Source organism: Nicotiana sylvestris, chromosome 3 (genome assembly GCF_000393655.2).
Source record: "Nicotiana sylvestris chromosome 3, ASM39365v2, whole genome shotgun sequence".
Lineage (NCBI taxonomy): Eukaryota > Viridiplantae > Streptophyta > Magnoliopsida > Solanales > Solanaceae > Nicotiana > Nicotiana sylvestris.
The window spans coordinates 4,125,678-4,145,036 of NC_091059.1; the positions used below are offsets into that span (position 1 = coordinate 4,125,678).

General features: G+C 37.2%; 2 protein-coding genes across 2 annotated transcripts; one reads left to right on the forward strand and one right to left on the reverse strand.

Annotated features, from left to right (window-relative positions):
- Positions 1-1,148: 1,148 nt before the first annotated feature.
- Positions 1,149-13,114, forward strand: LOC104229984 (uncharacterized). Its single transcript, XM_070170644.1, has 11 exons — positions 1,149-1,381; positions 1,498-1,536; positions 7,137-7,228; positions 9,072-9,321; positions 9,497-9,616; positions 9,692-9,767; positions 10,082-10,290; positions 10,432-10,540; positions 10,786-10,878; positions 11,175-11,335; positions 12,414-13,114. Exons 1-11 carry the CDS (start codon positions 1,208-1,210, stop codon positions 12,966-12,968), a joined length of 1,878 nt encoding a protein of 625 aa, XP_070026745.1. The 5' UTR covers positions 1,149-1,207; the 3' UTR covers positions 12,969-13,114.
- Positions 13,115-13,178: 64 nt separating this feature from the next.
- On the reverse strand, positions 13,179-16,842 carry LOC104229981 (multiple C2 domain and transmembrane region protein 6). The gene has a single exon (XM_009782712.2). The coding sequence runs from the start codon at positions 16,500-16,502 to the stop codon at positions 13,431-13,433; it is 3,072 nt and encodes a 1,023-aa protein (XP_009781014.1). The 5' UTR covers positions 16,503-16,842; the 3' UTR covers positions 13,179-13,430.
- Between the last annotated feature and the right edge of the window lie 2,517 nt (positions 16,843-19,359).

Below are 19,359 nucleotides of genomic sequence, written 5' to 3' on the forward strand. Positions count from 1 at the left end.
ACACTGATGTGACAACTAACCACATAATTACAAGATAGAGTCGGTGTCACCAGTGTCAATTTCCCATTTTATTATTACAACTTGTTTGGATGGTTGTTACCCGCTGTATCATATTGTTACTTTAAATACAATATATTATAACAAGCTGTTAGTTGAGCTGGGCTATTAATTGTCTGATGGGTTATAGCAAGTGTGCACCTTTACAAGTCACTCACTAGGCCCAACTACTGAAGCCCAATATCTTTCAGTTGAATAAATATTTGCAAAAAAAAGAAAAGAAGGTAAAAGTCTATTAACAATTGGTAATTGAAAAATAATCACAGTTTTAAAAAATAATCAAAATTTAACTAGTTTTTTATGTAAAGATAAAATCTGAACAAAAACACCCTTAAAAATTCAAAAAAATTCCCGCAATTAATCTTTTTAAAGAAAGTCGATACATGTTAAATAGGGGTGACAAAATACGGGGCCCAGTGAATTTTTTAGGTTTTTTTTTTCTCGAGGAATTTTCATAAAGTACTATAGTTTAGAGCTTATTTACTATAGTTTGCATAATTACCATTCATAGGTACTGTTCAATTGTTACCAACTTGTATCACTTGTATTCTAACGTGCAATGGATACATCTTGTGTCAATTGTATTCGTTCGCTCATTCTCGTAACGAATATAACCTGTATCAACTGTATTCGTTCGCGTAATTGTATTCATTCGCCCAACGAATACAATATGTATCAACAGTAACCAATGCAGAATACAATGGTGTATTCGTTTGCGCAATAAATAGAACTAACAAAAAATGCATAATGCAGAAAAATAAAACATTCTTGTCGAGAGCCGAACTCAAGCTAACTAAACGAACGCTCTAACCAACTAAGGTACGAGAGCTTTTTGCTCTCTAGTTAAAACAATAAATCTCTTGTTTCACGAATTTGCTATAAAATTTAATATAGCTACGAATTATAAATTTACTGAAAATATAGCTACGAATGGTATATACAATGTATATGTTTGAGGTGTCGCATAATTATTTATTTTTTTTGGATGAGTAGTGCTTTGCTTGGGCCAAAAATATTGGATCAACACTTACAAACAAAAGATTTCGTTGGGCCCAAATAGGAGTTGACCCATACCACTCTGAAGTCCGAACCCTTTGAGCTTCTCGTCTTCGACACAAATCTCTCTCTCACGCACGCTGCTGTGCATCAAATGGAAGACATTGAAGATTTACTTGCGGGTGCCGGCGCCGGAGTGCCTCCAGGGTTCCGGTTACCGGTTCCGGCGGCCGTTGGAGTCAATCCAAAACAAAGGAAAAAGAACGGTGTAACGAATAAGCTAACAGTAGTGCAAGACTCTTCTGCACCCAAAATACCTGGCACTCAGGTAACCTTTTTCGTCCTTTTGCAGAACCCCTTTTACTCATTAGTTGAATTTTGTAGTTTGTACTGTGTATTCTTATTTGATTATGATTTATATCTGTCAATATGAATATTTTGCAGACTATTTACATCAAGACTTTTGGATGTTCTCATAATCAGGTACATTGTTTGTTCACTTAATTATGCCCATGTTGATAATGTTGAAGTTTGGCAAAATGCCAAAGTCCCACATCGGTTGGGAGAAGAGTTTGGGAGATTTTCCCTTGTAAAAGAAGGCCTAATGTTTAGGATTTAAACACACCTCTCATTTGTCTTCTCACCTGTTTAAGTCATTTGTATCTTCTCTCTTTAGTATTATTTCACTTGTATTTTGGAGTGGAATAAAATATTGGTTGTGTCTGAGGAGTAGGCAAAATTAGCCGAACCTCGTAAATTCTGGTGTTCCTTTTATTGTTGCTTTATTGTCTTATTTATTATTTGGTGGCTGTCATAATTTTTGGTATAGTAGTTGTGACTTATTCACACTATATACATTTGGCTTCCGCAACAATTGGTATCAGAGCCAAGGTACTGTCTAAGTATGCTCTGTGGTTGCAGCATAGTCTGATCTTCCACATCAGAAAAGATTTATCTTGGTAACTGAGTCAAGGTTCTGTCTGAGTATGCTCTGTGGTTGCAGCTTAGTCTGATCTTCTACATCAGAAAGGAAATAATCTTGATTTGTGTCGTCAGCTATTAAATAATATTTGTGTCAAATATGGGAGACAATAAACAAGAAGAATCTACATCAAGTGTCAACAATACGTCATCATTGGCATCTTCGCTTATGACAAGAATTGTGTCAAATGCGAAATTTGCGGTAGAAATTTTTGACGGGTCCGGGCATTTTGGGATGTGGCAAGGCGAGGTTCTAGATGTCCTTTTTCAACAAGGGCTAGATCTGGCCATTGAAGAAAAGAAACCAGATGTTATTGGAGAAGAAGATTGGAGAATTATCAACCGTGTTGCTTGCGGTACCATTCGATCCTACCTTGCTAGAGAGCAGAAATATCCATACACAAAGGAAACTTCTGCAAGTAAATTATGGAAAGCACTGGAGGATAAATTTTTGAAGAAAAATAGTCAAAATAAATTGTACATGAAGAAGAGACTGTTTCACTTCACCTATGTTCCTGGTACCACGATGAATGAACATATCACCAGTTTCAATAAGTTGGTCACAGATTTGCAAAATATGGATACAACTTATGATGATGGTGACTTGGCCTTGATGTTGTTGGCGTCACTTCCTGATGAGTACGAGCACCTTGAAACTACTCTACTCCATGGAAATGACGAAGTTTCTCTCAGAGAAGTTTGTTCGGCTTTGTACAGCTATGAACAAAGAAAGCGAGAAAAACAGAAGGGCGGAGAAGGAGAAGCACTATTTGTGAGGGGTCGTCCTCAAAATCAAACGAGGACAAAGAAGGGAAGATCCAAGTCAAGATCCAGACCCAGCAAAGATGAATGTGCCTTTTGTCGAGAAAAAGGGCACTGGAAGAAAGACTGTCCGAAGTTGAAGAATAAGGCCAAACATAACAATGGAAAGGCCATTATGGATTCAAATGTAGCTGATTGTGATGATTCAGACTTCTCATTAGTTACAACAGAGTCATCAACATCATCAGACATATGGTTGATGGACTCGGCTTGTAGCTATCATATGTGTCCCAATAGGGACTGGTTTGTGGAATTTCAAGAAGGAGAATATGGAGTCATCCACACAGCGGATAACAGCCCTCTTACCTCATATGGCATTGGTTCAATACGATTAAGGAACCATGATGGAATGATCAGAACATTAACAGATGTTCGATTTGTACCGGATTTGAAGAAGAATCTCATCTCTGTAGGAGCCCTAGAATCAAAAGGGTTCAAAATCATTGCAGAAAATGGAGTGATGAGAGTATGCTCCGGTGCACTAGTGGTAATGAAGGCTAATCGGAAGAATAATAATATGTACCGCTATCGTGGCAGTACAGTTATTGGGACAGCGACAGTGACATCCAGTGACGACAAAGAGGCAGAAGCAACCAAGCTATGGCACATGCGCTTGGGACATGCTGGAGGAAAATCCTTGAAAACTCTATCAGATCAAGGATTGTTAAAAGGAGTAAAGGCTTGCAACTTGGAGTTTTGTGAGCATTGTGTCAAAGGGAAACAGACAAGGGTTAAATTTGGTACAGCGATCCATAATACTAAAGGCATTTTGGATTATGTACACTCTGATGTTTGGGGTCCTTCCAAAACACCTTCATTGGGTGGGAAACACTATTTTGTAACCTTTGTTGATGATTTTTCTCGAAGAGTGTGGGTGTATACAATGAAAAGCAAAGATGAAGTGCTGGGAATTTTTCTCAAATGGAAGACGATGATGGAGAATCAAACAGGCAGGAGGATCAAGTGTATTCGCACAGACAATGGAGATGAATACAAAATGATCATTTCAATAAGGTCTGTGAAAATGATGGCATCGTCCGACACTTCACTGTTAGACATACACCACAACAGAATGGAGTGGCAGAACGTATAAACCGGACCTTGCTGGAGAAGGTACGGTGTATGTTATCCAATGCTGGCTTGGGCAAAGAATTTTGGGCTGAGGCAATTACATATGCATGCCACCTCATTAATCGTCTACCATCTGCTGCTATTGATGGCAAGACACCATTTGAAAAATGGTATGGAAAGCCTGCTGTAGATTATGACTCTTTGCACGTGTTTGGCTCAACTGCATATTATCATGTGACAGAGTCAAAATTGGATCCAAGGGCAAAGAAGGCTATTTTTATGGGAATTACTTCTGGAGTCAAAGGATATCGCTTATGGTGTCCTATGACAAAGAAAGTAATATTCAGCAGGGATGTTACCTTTGATGAATCTGCTATGGTAAATAAGGTAACAGAAGATACCAAACAAAATGAAGGTGCTTCTAAGCAGGTGGAGTTTGAGGGAAAATTTATTTTTCCTACACAAGAAGCAGAGGAGGAAACAAATGAAGATTACCCTCTGGAAGGAGAGCCAGTAGAGGAGATTCCAACTCAGGAACCTCAACAACAACTTGAATCAATAGCAACCAGCAGGCCAAAAAGAACAATAACGAAACCTGTTCGTCTCATAGAGACGGTTGCTTGTGCAACCTCAATTGTAGCTGATGATGTTCCTACTACTTATAAAGACGCTGTCCAAAGTTCAGAAGAAGATAAGTGGAGGATTGCCATGAATGATGAAATACAGTCCCTTCATCAGAATCATACATGGAGATTGGCCAATCTCCCGAAGGGAAAGAAAGCAATTGGGTGCAAATGGGTATTTGCAAAGAAGGAAGGATTTCCTAACCAAGTAGATGTTCGCTACAAAGCAAGATTGGTGGCCAAAGGATATGCTCAAAAGGAGGGAATTGATTACAATGAAGTGTTTTCTCCAGTTGTAAAACATTCCTCCATTAGAATTATGTTGGCTTTGGTAGCACAATTGGATTTGGAACTAGTTCAGATGGATGTAAAAACTGCATTTTTACATGGAAACTTGGAGGAGGAAATCTACATGACTCAGCCAGAAGGATTCAAAGTTGCTGGAAAAGAAAATATGGTATGCAAACTTGAAAAATCGTTGTACGGATTGAAACAATCTTCTAGACAATGGTACAAGCGATTTGACGAGTTTATGTTGCGGCAAGGGTACAAGAGAAGCAAATACGATCATTGTGTGTATTTGCGCAAGCTTAAAGATGGTTCCTTTGTATATCTTCTCCTATATGTTGATGATATGTTGATAGCTTCCAAGAATTCGGAAGAAATTGATAAGTTGAAGATTCAACTGAAGAAGGAGTTCGAGATGAAGGATTTGGGTGAGGCAAAGAAAATTCTTGGCATGGAGATAATTAGAGATAGACGTTCAAAGAAACTCTGTTTATCTCAAAAGGAATATTTGAAGAGAGTACTTCAACGTTTTGGCATAGATGACAAGACTAAGCCAGTTAGTACTCCACTTGCTTCCCATTTTAAGCTAAGTACTACTATGTCGCCAATGGATGAAGCTGAACGAGAGTATATGTCAAAGGTACCATACGCAAATGTTGTTGGTAGCTTGATGTATGCAATGGTTTGCACAAGGCCTGACATTTCACAAGCTGTTGGAGTTATTAGCAGATATATGCACAATCCAGGAAATGAGCATTGGCAAGCTGTGAAGTGGATTCTACGGTATATTCATAATACTGTAGATGTTGGGTTAGTTTTTGAGCAGGAAGACAATCAGTCTGTAGTTGGATATTGTGACTCAGATTTTGCGGGTGATCTGGACAAACGAAGATCAACTACTGGTTATGTGTTTACTTTTGCAAAGGCACCAATTAGTTGGAAGTCTACTTTGCAGTCAACAGTTGCTTTGTCTACAACAGAGGCAGAGTACATGGCTATTACAGAGGCTGTGAATGAGGCAATTTGGCTTCAAGGATTGCTAAAGGAGCTTGGTGTTGAACAAAAAGGTATCACAATTTTTTGTGATAGTCAAAGTGCTATTCAATTAGCGAAGAACCAAGTTTATCATGCAAGGACGAAGCATATTGATGTTCGGTATCATTTTGTACAAGAAATCATAGAAGAAGGTGGAGTCACGATGAAGAAAATTCATACTACAGAGAATCCTGCTGATATGCTGACAAAGGTGGTGACTGCGGTCAAGTTTCAACATTGTTTGGATTTGATCAACATTGTTGAACACTGAAGATTGAAGATGAAGACACAACCAAAATTTGTTATTGAGAGAGAATTGAAAATGTGGAATTTTGCCAAGGTGGAGATTTGTTGAAGTTTGGCAAAATGCCAAAGTCCCACATTGGTTGGGAGTTAAGTTTGGGGGGGATTTTTCCCCTATAAAAGAAGGCCTAATGTTTAGGATTGAAACACACCTCTCATTTGCCTTCTCATCTGTTTAAGGCATTTGTATCTTCTCTCTTTAGTATTATTTCACTTGTATTTTGGAGTGGAATAAAATATTGGTTGTGTCCGAGGAGTAGGCAAAATTAGCCGAACCTCGTAAATTCTGGTGTTCCTTTTATTGTTGCTTTATTGTCTTATTTATTATTTGGTGGCTGTCATAATTTTTGGTATAGTAGTTGTGACTTATTCACACTATATACATTTGGCTTCCGCAACAGATAACAATATGATTTTTCTGATATTTCTTAGGAGTATCATTGATCAAAAGTTTCACTTTTTCTGAAAAGCTTGTTTAAGATATGATTTTTCCGCAAGAAAGACTTGTGACTTATGTGTATTTATGTTTTTTTTATGAGGGATAACTTCTTGTGAACTGTAAAATGAATGGTAAAATTCAACCTTATATTAATGAAGACAACAATGTTTACTTAGTTGCCAAGGGTAAAAACCAGAAAATCTTTGACGTCATAGAACAAGTAATTCACTGCTAAAGCTTGGTCAAATTGCATAGATTGAAGGGGTTTCATCAGCGTAATTATATCTTCCGCACCAAGTTGATCTACCAAAGATGGAGAACAAATTTGCTAGCAATCTAGCTTAATTTGTCTCTAGTAGTCCAAGACTTCAATAAACTTACCTATGAATTATGATTGTTAAAACAATCATTATGTGAACCACCAACTTCGAGACCCTGCATCTACTTTGCTCAGCTATTGTCAATTGAATTTTAGTTCCTTTTGCATTTGTTTTGATTATCTTACATCCTGCTTCTGGCAGAGTGATTCTGAATATATGGCCGGTCAGCTTTCAGCTTTTGGTTATGCTCTGAGTGATAACCCTGATGAGGCAGACCTGTGGATGATAAATACGTGAGACCTTTTTCCTTTTATTTTTTCAGTATTCATTCTTGTCTTTGGTCTTCGTCTGGAGATAAGAAAGATTTTGCTCAATTTTTATTTTGTAAGGTGATACATTTGCATGGCTAGAAATGAATACTTGTTAAGAGGCTTAGGGCTCATGACTTGTGTTTTCTCTGGTACCCTTCATCTATTTCATCTTCACCACCTAATAGGAGATTGCATCTTTTTATCAATTTAAAATTAGGGAAGGCATTTTCTCATTGTAACGAATTGATTTGATGTGGATATTGTATTCAAATGTAAAAAGTTTTGACCTTTTCGGAAGTTGGTGGATCAATAGAGTCAGGAAATTTTGTTTTGGCTAGGGTCTTAAGAAAAAAAGTGCAAAATGCAACAAGCCTCCCAGTGCTTTAAGCGAGAAGCGGAAAAAAGCGCATAATTACCCCCAAAAAGGTGCAGCAATTACCAAAAAAAAGGGAATTTAGTTCTACCTTATAATAAAAGGGGAATCTAGTTCTTATAACATCAAAGTTGATATTACTTCATTAATTTAAAAAAATAGACAGCAATGACAACATAATCCCAACAACTCAAATTAAATATCAACCCATTGGGAGATACGTGTACTTAAAAAACCTTATTTCCAGTTTTTAATTTATCATCCATAGAAAGGAATTAATTTACAACAATAACTTTCGTATTTAATTGTTTTAGGAACTTTTCCAAATTCCTATAATAAGTTTTAATTGCAAGTGTATTTTTTATTTCCCTAATATCAGTTCAGAAATAAAGAATTTGACTATAAATAAAGAGTTAGAGAATAGAAACCTTAATAGATAATAGACAAGAAAAGTAGAGAGTTGAATCCCAAATATGTAGAGGACAAAAGGTTCTATTGTTATCCTCCTTTTCTTCCTTTTTCCCTAATCTGCTGTCGTATATGAATATTTGAAATTTAACTGCCTGTATCACTTGTATTTCTGGAAAGATGGGAATACTATCTTTAATCTGCATGATGTGCTAAACTTGCTAGAATATTTAGGAATTTGATGTAATGAAGTGTAGCTTCCTTTTTTTCTGAAATATCCCAGTATCAGCTTGATACTGTTTTATCTAATAAAATCTTACCTTATCACAAAAAAGAAAAAATGAAGAAGCGTTAATTCTTGCTCTAATTGTTTTGTGCTTTACTGCATGAAGCCTCTTTGACGTTGCTTTGCTTTATCCATGAGAAGATATGACTCCTTGTTTTGCATTGCTCCATCGCTTTTAATAACGATGGAGTTGACTCAGTTTGTTCATACCCGAGTCATGTTATTGGTGTTGACAAGTGAGATTGCTCAAGTGGCCAGAGCAATCCACTTCCAACCAAGAGGTTGAGGGTTTGAGTCACAAATGGAGCAAAGTGGGAGAAGAGTGCCATTGTTGACTCCTTGAGACAGAGAGATTTGGAGGGTGATGATTTCAAAAAAGAAAAAAGGGAAGAAGAAGATCATGTTATTGATGTTTTTCCTCGGATATTGGGTCTACTCATGCCTTTGGTTTGATTTATGTCATATTCTTTTCATATAAAAGCAAATGAATGCACTGCGTCTTATCCACGTATTTTAGTTCATGTTTGTGGTTTTAATGAATCCTAGGCTTGCTTCCAACACTTTGAATCAAGATGCTAGTGCATTATACACAAAAGTTAAACAAATTGTTTTCAAGTAGGTTTTTGTGCTTGCGTGCATAAGCTCAGCAGGTTATTGCTGGGCTGCTAGTAAGATCTGGCTGCTGTAGCTCAAGTTTCTCTAAAGGAACTCTGTATTAAAATTAGTTAATTTCAGCTCATACTTCTCATGTGATGCAGCTGCACAGTTAAATCTCCTAGTCAATCTGCCATGGATACTCTTATAAGTAAAGGCAGAAGTGCGAAAAAGCCATTGGTTGTAGCAGGTTGCGTTCCTCAAGGAAGCCGTAATCTGAAGGAGCTAGAAGGAGTTAGTATAGTAGGAGTTCAGCAGATTGACCGTGTGGTTGAAGTTGTGGAAGAAACTTTGAAAGGTCACGAAGTTCGTCTTCTAACCCGGAAGACATTACCAGCACTTGATCTTCCAAAGGTGCAGATTTTAAATAATTTGCTATTCATTTACCAAACAAAAACATATTGTATTTATTTGAGTCTAGGACCTGCTTGATTTGTTACCATAGAAATCAGTTCCCATATATTTGTTAATTTTCTATCTAAATCATTTGGAATTTATCTATCTAAACCACTTGGAATATATCTTACAGGTACGAAAAAACAAGTTTGTTGAGATTCTTCCAATAAATGTTGGTTGTTTAGGTGCTTGTACTTATTGCAAGACGAAGCATGCCCGTGGTCATTTAGGAAGTTACACAGTTGACAGCCTTGTAAGTCCCATTTATATATGCAGAAAAATGTGTATTTTGAATTTTCTAGCTTTTTGATTCAGAATCTTAATTTAGGTGGGCCGAGTAAAAAATGTCATTGCTGATGGAGTGAGAGAGATCTGGCTGAGTAGTGAAGACACTGGAGCTTATGGTAAATTTGCCTTGTTACCTTAAAATATGTGCTACTACTAAATAATGAATTATTTCACTCTTTATAAAACTTTAAGCTTTTCTTTTTTTCTTTCATTCAACATCTGAAAGAAAAAGAGAAAAAGAGAGGGAGAGTGTGTGTGGGGTCTTCTGTTTTAATAACTACTATTATCTTGATTTGGTTAGTATAGTAGTATTGGCAATAAACTCAAGCTGTGAACAGTATACAAGCTGTAGTTGGCGATAGTGTTGTGACATATTTAGAGTGTGGGGCACAAGCATAACAGACTTGGTATTTCTTTCTCAATTTTGCAGGTCGTGACATTGGAGTAAATCTTCCTATCCTATTGAATGCTATAGTTGCAGAGCTTCCTTTGGATGGAAGTACAATGCTCCGAATTGGGATGACCAATCCTCCTTATATTCTCGAGCACCTGAAGGAGATAGCTGATGTCTTACGCCATCCATGTGTGTATACTTTTCTTCATGTGCCAGTTCAGTCGGGTAGTGATTCGGTCTTGAGTGTAAGTTTGAATTACATAATATTTATTAACTTTGTTTGGTTTTGAACAACCTATGTGAAATATCCCTTATAATGTTATTGCGAAGGGAGTTAGTTGTTCATAATAAAACTATCATCTTTTTTCTCTGTCCACCAATTTCAGGCAATGAATCGTGAATACACTGTGGGTGAGTTCAGGAAGGTGGTGGATACATTAATGGAACTGGTCCCTGGGATGCAGATTGCGACGGATATTATTTGTGGATTTCCTGGTATGTGTCTGCACATCCCTGGAGTGAGTTTTGGAATCAAATAACTTGAAGCTTGATATTTTAGAAGAGAGGATTCTTTCTGAATAAGGAAATGATACATCCTTCAGACTATCGAACTGAAAGTTTTTGATATTTTCAATGGTTCAGCTTCATCAAGAGTTCAGCCTTAAAACCTGAAGATGTTTGATCAATTCTGCTGCCCGAAATCTTGCACACAGTTTGATGCCTTTTTCCCTGCATTGCAGGTGAAACTGATGAAGATTTTGGTCAGACCGTTGACCTTATTAAGGACTACAAGTTAGCTCAAGTTCATATATCACAGTTCTACCCTAGGCCTGGTATGTTGCTTTTCAGTTTATCAATTGTCAGTATTTGTCTTGATATAGTTGTCAGAAAAATAAAGGAAAAAGATTTCTTCTCTTTTATCCACTTTGAAGAAAATTATAGCAAAAAGGCTCTAGCTATTGCATAAACATGTGAGAGATGTTGAAGCCTTTTCTTCAGCCAATTCATTCTGGATAATTATACTTGCAAGTGCGCTTCATCATATGCAATAATTTGGAACTATATAGATACTATACGATATATCCAAAGTCTCACTATTGCTTAAGTGACTATCACAAATCTATGTCAGGCACTCCTGCTGCAAGAATGAAGAAGGTTCCTAGTAATGTGGTGAAGCAACGGAGCCGTAAGTTAACCGCTGTATTCGAGTCCTTTACTCCATATACTGGAATGGAAGGCAAAGTAGAGAGGATATGGATTACTGACATAGCTTCAGATGGAATTCACTTGGTAAGCATCATAGAAGCCAGTGATCTGGATAACTGCAGTGACAGCATTCCCACTTTTATTATCACTTCCGGTACTGGCAGGGGCAATTACCTTCGCACGTACCCCTTCTAATTCTTTTTCTAATACTAAGGCCGCATATCTGTACTCATTAGCGCCTAAGAGCAAGGAAGTCTCAACTCCCCAATCCCCCAGGGTGAGGGGTGAACTTCTGTCTGAACTTCTGTCTGATTCAATCTCATCTATTGCTGCTTTCGAATCGGCTGAAAGAGTATTTTGATATCACTTAGGAGAAGTATAGGGAAACAAATGCTGCTGGAAAAAAAGATAGAAGCAGCATTGGTGCGGGATGGGTTCCCCCCATATAGTTCTGGCTTGGAGGTCAGAAATCTGCGGCCTACTCTTTAACCACCCTACTAGGGGCCTCCGTTTTAATTTATGTGAACCTGTTTGACTGAGCACGGAATTTAAGAAAAAATGAAGATTTTTAGAATTTGTGGTCCTAAACAAGTCAAAAAGGGGTCCAGAATATTTATGTGGTTATAAATGCTTCTCATTACAGGTAGAGTTGAAAATTTAAGCTAAATTGTTTCCAAATTTAGAAAGGGGTCATTCTTTTTGGAACAGACCAAAAAGTAAATAGGTTCACATAAACTGGGACAGAGGGAGTATTTTTTACTCTTCTAAAGCCCTCTCAATCTAGATGCAGTTGTTTGCGGAGACATGATAATATTTCCTTTACTTTTGGTGAAATCGTTTCTTTTTCTTTTTTGAAGTATAGTACTCCTACTTGGTGAGATTTTGTTTATGTATTCCCAAATTAGTCCTTAAGATCAAGAAACTGAAGACATGTTTTGATCATATGCATGCCCCTATCTCCTACTCGTAGTTTCATGTGTGTGACTAATGAGCAAGTTGCCCTAGCGAAAAAAATTAAAGAAGAGTGCTCAAATCTGATATACATTTCATACTCCATGCCAATAGAATGACTTTCATCATTCATAGTATGATTTTGTATGTTACGTGCAAATAGCTTCATTCCCGCGACTAACTCTCTTATTTTCCTCAATGACCTGTCTAGGTGGGTCACACTAAGGGATACATTCAGGTGCTGGTGATTGGTCCAGAAAGCATGCTGGGTACCTCAGCTATGGTGAAGATAACATCCGTAGGTAGATGGTCAGTCTTCGGAGAAGTGATCGAGATCATCAGCCACAATAATAAGGAAGTTGGTTCACATGAGAAAGTTGATGAAAAGTGCTCCCCATGCGCCAATTCAGAAGAAGCTTGTGCCTGTTCAAAAGAGCAAGAACTTGGTTCTTCTTGTGGAACAACTAGTTGCTGCAGTCAAAGTCCAATGCAGGAAACAACAACACTGCTGAAGAATGAACCGAAGCAAGATGATCAAGGTAGCAGAAACTTAATTGGATGGTTTCTAAGGAATCGTAAGAATCATTCTTCCAAAAAGATGGACTTGGCCGGGTTAGAGTCCAAGGAGAAGAAGCAAATACAGGATTTAGGTCGCCAGAGCGCTTGGGGTCCTGTTGATATAGCTCTTCTTAGTGGAATATTATTGAGCTTGTTCACAATAGTAGCTCTATTTTTGAATCTTGGATCTAGGAGTTTGTCATCTTAAGTAAATCAATTTTGTATCCTTGATTTTTGCCATAAGTTGCAGAGAGACCAGGGCAAATGCAGTTTGTTGTAGGAACGACTAATATGATGGCTTTTGTGTAAACGATGTGGTATATACACTTTGCTATAACAACAGTAATTTCTCTCTGTTGTTTTTTTCTGTAACCAGTTTAATTGACATTAGCAATGAAAGTAATTTGAGAATTGAAAATGAGGAACACTTGTTATCAGCAATGAATATGCATTTCTTTTTTACATCTAAATGAGAAAAACAATTATATTCTACAACCTCATAGAATGATTTCCAATATCAGCCAAAAAGCAAGAAAATGACTTGTTATCTAATAATACAGGATGGGGGAGCATGAAACTGCTCTTTCATTTGTTTATTCTACTTATTCACTGAACCCATATATCTATTTTACACTTGAATAAATAGATAAGGTGAAACATTAACAGCATCTCACAAAAGCATATCAGACTTGGATGGTAATCTCTTGAAGAAGTTGACAGGTACTGATGGCAGCTTGCTCCTGAATCGCGGGTGGCGCAACCAGTAAAGGCCTGCGAGCACCGCCACCACTTGGAATGGAGTAACATACAGAAACACAGCCCAGATCAATGCAAGGATTATAAATATAGCAGTACCCCTTGGATCCCGCCAGCTTAGTATGGCAAGAGCCCTTTCACCTTGTGTTGCCAGATCTCCAACCACAGTTTGCACCCTCCCCGCCACGCTCCTTAGCCGATCATACCTCATTCTCACCAACTCCGTAGGCCGGGAAGTTGGGAATGTATCGAATTCCTCATCCAGTTCATCTGGGTGTGCGTTTTCAGCTTGCGAAAGACGAGAGTCCATGTGGGGTGGAGCTCTAGGTCTAAACCTGTAGTTCCACAAGCCAATTACAAACAGGTAGAGGAAAATTGTTGGCAAAATGAGTTCTGGGTAGCAAACCAATATCAAGAAGAGCACATGGACAAGGATAGTTGTCAAAGGGTTTCTCCAATTGCAAATGCCATCAAACCATCGACAAACTGCTGATATCCCAGAAAGAAGTGACATTATACGAAAGAAATTAGCTTTGCTTCTTCTGAGGCTGAACATATGGTAATCTACATCCAGCATATACTCAACAACCTCCCTTCTGAGAGGTGGCTCTGCCCTGGCCAATCTTGCAGCCACTATCTGCATTGCCTGGTGCCGCAACCAATCAATGTGCCTAACAGAAATGGGCTGTACATAATGCATCTTCGGCAGCAACGGCCTCCCGTATTGTGCTACCATGTTCACCCAAGCTGTACAAGTGAACCTTATTGCCAAATGAAGCTCCCCGTGTTTCCTTAAACCAGAGGGTGTAAGAACCAGCAATGGGTAAAAATGTGTATAGATCCGATCAGTTTCCAGAGTCGATAACCTAACTCTCACCTTACCAATTCTTTGATCTCTAGCTTCATGATTACCATTGATGTGGCAATTGTCGAACACCCCAATGGTGACCACGGTACATGGATCAAACACTTCCCAAGAGAACTGCTCGTTCCATCGAGGAGCCAGAGTGTCAATGAGTGTTCTTGTTCGAACCCATTTGTTCCCATACTTAGCTACACAATATGCATCTGTCATTCGACCATCTTTACCCTTCATTGGCAGCAGATTCTTGGCGCTGAGAATACCTAATTCAAGAATTCCAATACTCGCCTTTCTCAAGTGCTTCGATGATGGTTGAAGATCACTACTAAAATGTGTGGACTCATCAAGAACATGGTAACCAGCATCTATCCAAATCCGAAGGTGAATCTTGCTAGAGAACTTCACTTCTTTCTTCTTCTCATCATCATCTGCTGCATGAGAAGGCTTAAGAAGATTGAACCATACAGCATCTGGTAGCTTGGCATTATCCACTCTGGTCGGAATATTTCTAACCGATATCATAGCCCTGCCAATCACTTCATCTTTTCCCGGTCCAACTCTATCCACAACATCCATGATCAGATACTCCTCAAAAGGCTCAGATGCAACAAACATAAGCTCCTCATTCCACACAGGATTAATGTGTCTCATTGGTGAAGGCTTCGTAGTCCTGCCCTGATGCCCAAGCTGTAACTTCACATAAGCCTCAGGCATTCGGCTTCTATCTGATGGCAGAAGATCCTGAGCTTCAATAATATGAACCCTTAGATAATACAATTTAGGCGAAAAATACACTTTGGACCGTGTATTAGTCAAACTTTGTTGACTAGCCAAATGAGCATCAGAATGCCAAGCCTCGGGAAAAGCCTCATCAGCTTGAGTTCCCATCCAAACAGCAAGCATAATTTCACCTTGCGAAACCTTCTCCCCTTTCTTATTCACCAACCTATACCACTGCGGCGCTAAAGGACTATCGGGTGGAACACGAAGAGGGACTTCAACAATATCAAACACAACTTTTCCAACAATATCATCCTTCCCAAAATCCTTATCCTTCACAGTAACTTCAATCAAATTAGACTGCAATCTTTCTTTTGAGAAGGCAAAAACACTGTTCCAAACAGGGTATTGATTCTTCTCATAATGCCTTGTAACACCTTTATAATTCCCAACTTTCACCTCAACATAAGGATCAAGACTCCCTGACATATCCATAACAGGAAGATCCCTAGCTTTCACAACATTAATATACAAAAAATGCATTTGTTCAACCAAATCATAAGTACTAGCAGTCTTATCTCTACCCCAATATCCCATTCTAGCAGCCAAAGGTGGCCTAGTTTCAACCAACCCAAATTCAGGCCTTGGACCACCAGGCATTTGCATCTGCATTACATTACTAGCCATAGGTCCACCACCCTTTGCAAAATCAGCCCTTGTCTCAACTACCACCGGTCTCTCCGCCGGGGGAGGCGGAGGACCCGCCGACACCGGCGCCGGTGCCGGAATAGAATGAAAAGTCCTTACTTCTGGTTCCTTTTTCTTCTTCATCTTCTTGATTTCAGTCTCCTTCATATACTGTTGTTCTTCAAAATTGTTGTTGGTGTTAATTTCTTGAAATGGAGCAAATGGGGTTGTTCTATTTTCACCAGTACTCACATTCTGCTCCTCAGTTTGAAAATTCTCCGGCGGCAGAACCCCATTATCACCACCAATATCAGCATCAGCAGAACCAAGAAAAGCAAAGATTTTTAAGGCAATATCACCTTTAATATGTGAAAAGATACCTCTTTTATCAAGAGGGTATCTTTGAACTAAAGCTTCAGACTCATTAAAAGGAACAGAAGAACCAGAAATCTTGACACGACCAAGGAAATTCTTGTGGTGACCATGTTTTTGGTCATTATAAACATAGACAGAGATTGTCTGGTTTTCAAAATCTCTTGGATTCTTGATATTGAACACAAGTTTTTCATTCCATTGTGGGTTGAGATCTTTGGTTTTAGTTTGAGTTCTTTGGCGTTGTTCATCAAAGTCTACTTCAACAAAAGGACTTGCTGAGCCTTGACCATCTTTAGGCATCAAATCACTTGCATCAAGAACTTCTACTATTAACTTAGCCATCAAAACCAATAAAGTTTGCTTCTTTGGTTTTGTTAAAGAGTAGAAAATAATCAAGAAATTTTGGTCGGTAGAGTGTAAAAAAAGTGTTCTTTTTAGTCCCCTGGTTGGTGTGTGTGTTGTGGGGGGGGGGGGGGTTGTAAAGAGTAGAATTGAAGGAAAAGGAGAAGAGGAATGGAGAAGAATCGTAGGCGGTGGGGGAGATATTGGAAAAGAAGGGAAGAGTTTTGGGGCGGGGGGGTGGGGGAGTAGGAGTGTGAAATTTTGGTGGAGGGGATGAATATTTTTGGTTGAAAGTGGTAGGGGCCTGTCAAAAGTCTTTGGTATATCTCTTCAGATTCAAAATAGTGACAGAAACAAAAGCAAAAGTTTCCTAAAATACCACCCAAGGTTAATTTCTTAGGATGGGAGTCTTTCTTTTTTTTTTTTTTTTTTTTGGGGGGGGGGTGTTTGAGGTGGGGGTAGGGGGGTGAGTTGGAGTTAGTTGGTATGGAAGTCATTTTTTGGGTACAAGGGAAGTTGAGAATTTGAAAGGTTGAATTCTCTTGTGTGGGGTTTGGAATTAATATGGAAGGAATTGTAATTAAAGAAGAGGAGATTGTTACACATAAATTACTAACTTTAAAAAGATACTTTTATCTATAAAAATTTTAATGTTCGCATTACTTAATACATATTTTCTTATTTTATGTCCTATCTCATATAAAATAATAAATTTAATCCATATAATTTAATGCATGTACTCCCTCCTGTCCAAAATAAGTGATTTTTTACCTTTTTGTGATCCAAAATAAGTAATTTTTTCAGATTTAAAAAATGAATTAATTATTTTTTTCCTACATTACACTTAGAGTAAATAGTGTTGGAGTATCTGTTAGAAGTATTTATGTGAAGAGATAGCAAATGTTAATATAGTCAATTTCATTGCTGATTAATGTTAAAAGGTGAATTTCTTAATCTGTGTGAAAATAACTAAAAAAAATTACTTATCTTGGACGGAAGGGAGTATCATTTAATATGGCCAATCCGACATTGCATTAATTATGCTGTGATTATAATTTTCTTATACGACCAATCAAATAATATAGTATAATCTTATGATTAATTTTATGCTGGAATAAATTATTCCAATCTGTCAAACGTGAAAACATGAAATGATATGAACCAATTTTCTCTTTTTTACATTTTTCACTGATCATAGTCAAAACTTGGATAATAATTTTTCGTATGAGAACGAGATGGGAAAATAAAATAGAAGAAAAGGATAAGAGAGAAAACTATGAAAACAAGAAAAAAAAATCCGTCGAAGAACTATCCACAAAATTTCCAATGTCTCATCATTATATTTGTGAGTCATCTCGAGAACAATTTCATTACCTAATTCAATATGGTGAAAGTGATTAGTAATTTTGAAAGCAAAAAAAAGTGATTAGTATAAAGACGTGAAGACGAAGGGCGGGGGGGGGGGGGGTTAAGGTCTTAGGAGAAGACGAAGGGGGGAGGGGATGAGATTCTGAAGAAAACAAATTTTTTCTTTTTAGTTTTCCAGGTGTCGCATGTTAATTCGTTTAATTTGCCACGTTGGAGGCGCTTGGCCCCACGCTCTTAAGTTATTTCTGTGGTTGTGCTAACCGTGTCTCATTGACTAATAGCCTGTTTGGCCAAGCGGGAGAAATCAGCTTATTTTGAGAAGTGCTTTTGAAAAAGAACTTTTGGAGAGAATCAGTTTGTGTTTGGCTAATCACTCTAAAAAGCAATTTTGAGAAATAATTTGTGTTTGGCCAAGCTTTTTAGAAAGTGCTTTTAAGTGTCAAATTATAAATAAGGACATGAATAGATTTATTTAATAATTAATATTATAAGTAAATAAATAATATCAAAATTTTGTTATTACATGCAATAATTAAAAAAATAATCCATTTTATTTAAGTAAAATATGAAAATAAAATTAAAAAGTACTTAATTCTTTTAATATAAGTTAAATATATTAAAATTTCTTAAACAAATATAAAAGCATTCACCCCTAAAGTCACTATATATTAGAAAATTTCCTAAAATAAGAAGAAATATTTATAAATTAATATCCTAAGTATTAGGTTTAAGGGTTATTTTGGTATATACTATATTTTTGTTAAGGGTATTTTAGGTAAGAAGAAAAGCCAAAACTGCTTCTGCTTCTGCTTTTGGAAAGAAACTACTTTTTTCTGCTTCTCTGAAACTGCTTCTGCTTCTTCTCAAAAGTACTTTTTTCCCTAAATAAGCTTGGCCAAACACCTCAAATTAGGGGGAAAAAGCACTTTTTTATCTTGAAAAGCTTGGCCAAACAGACTATAATTTGACTTGAGTTTAGGGGTTCAATAGGAATATATCTTAGTTCAAGTGTCTAAATGAAAAAAATAGACAAGTTTAAGGGCTGCTTATGTATTTGATTATTCATTGATTTAAGGAACTTGAAATGTTCTAGTACCAAAAAGTGGCATCTATATCTCAACGCACTACCACGGAGGATAAGATTTACGGGACACTCAAATTTGAGATCTTTCTAGTTTTATGTCTCTTATTTTATATGAAGTTTTCTAAATATTGTTAACTATAGTATTACTTTTGTAATATTAATAAAATCAAAAATGATGCATTATTTTACTATAATTAATTACAAATTATGTATAAAATATACACCCTTTGGTCCGTTTTAATTAATTTTTTGACCTTTTTTGTGATCCATAATATTTAATTGTTTTAGATATCAAGAAGGAATTTAACTTCTTTTTTTCCCAAAGAATCTTGGATTACCAGCTATCTTTTTAATAAAAAAATTAAAGAGTCAATTTTATTATTAATGAATATTAAAAGGTGAATT

Bases quoted from the DNA above. Each gene is read 5' to 3' on its own strand.
- LOC104229984 (XM_070170644.1), top strand. From the start codon at position 1,208: ATGGAAGACATTGAAGATTTACTTGCGGGTGCCGGCGCCGGAGTGCCT. The intron at 7,229-9,071 runs GTGAGACCTTTT...CATGTGATGCAG, and splicing joins GACCTGTGGATGATAAATAC to CTGCACAGTTAAATCTCCTA. The intron at 10,291-10,431 runs GTAAGTTTGAAT...CACCAATTTCAG, and splicing joins GTAGTGATTCGGTCTTGAGT to GCAATGAATCGTGAATACAC.
- LOC104229981 (XM_009782712.2), bottom strand. From the start codon at position 16,502: ATGGCTAAGTTAATAGTAGAAGTTCTTGATGCAAGTGATTTGATGCCT.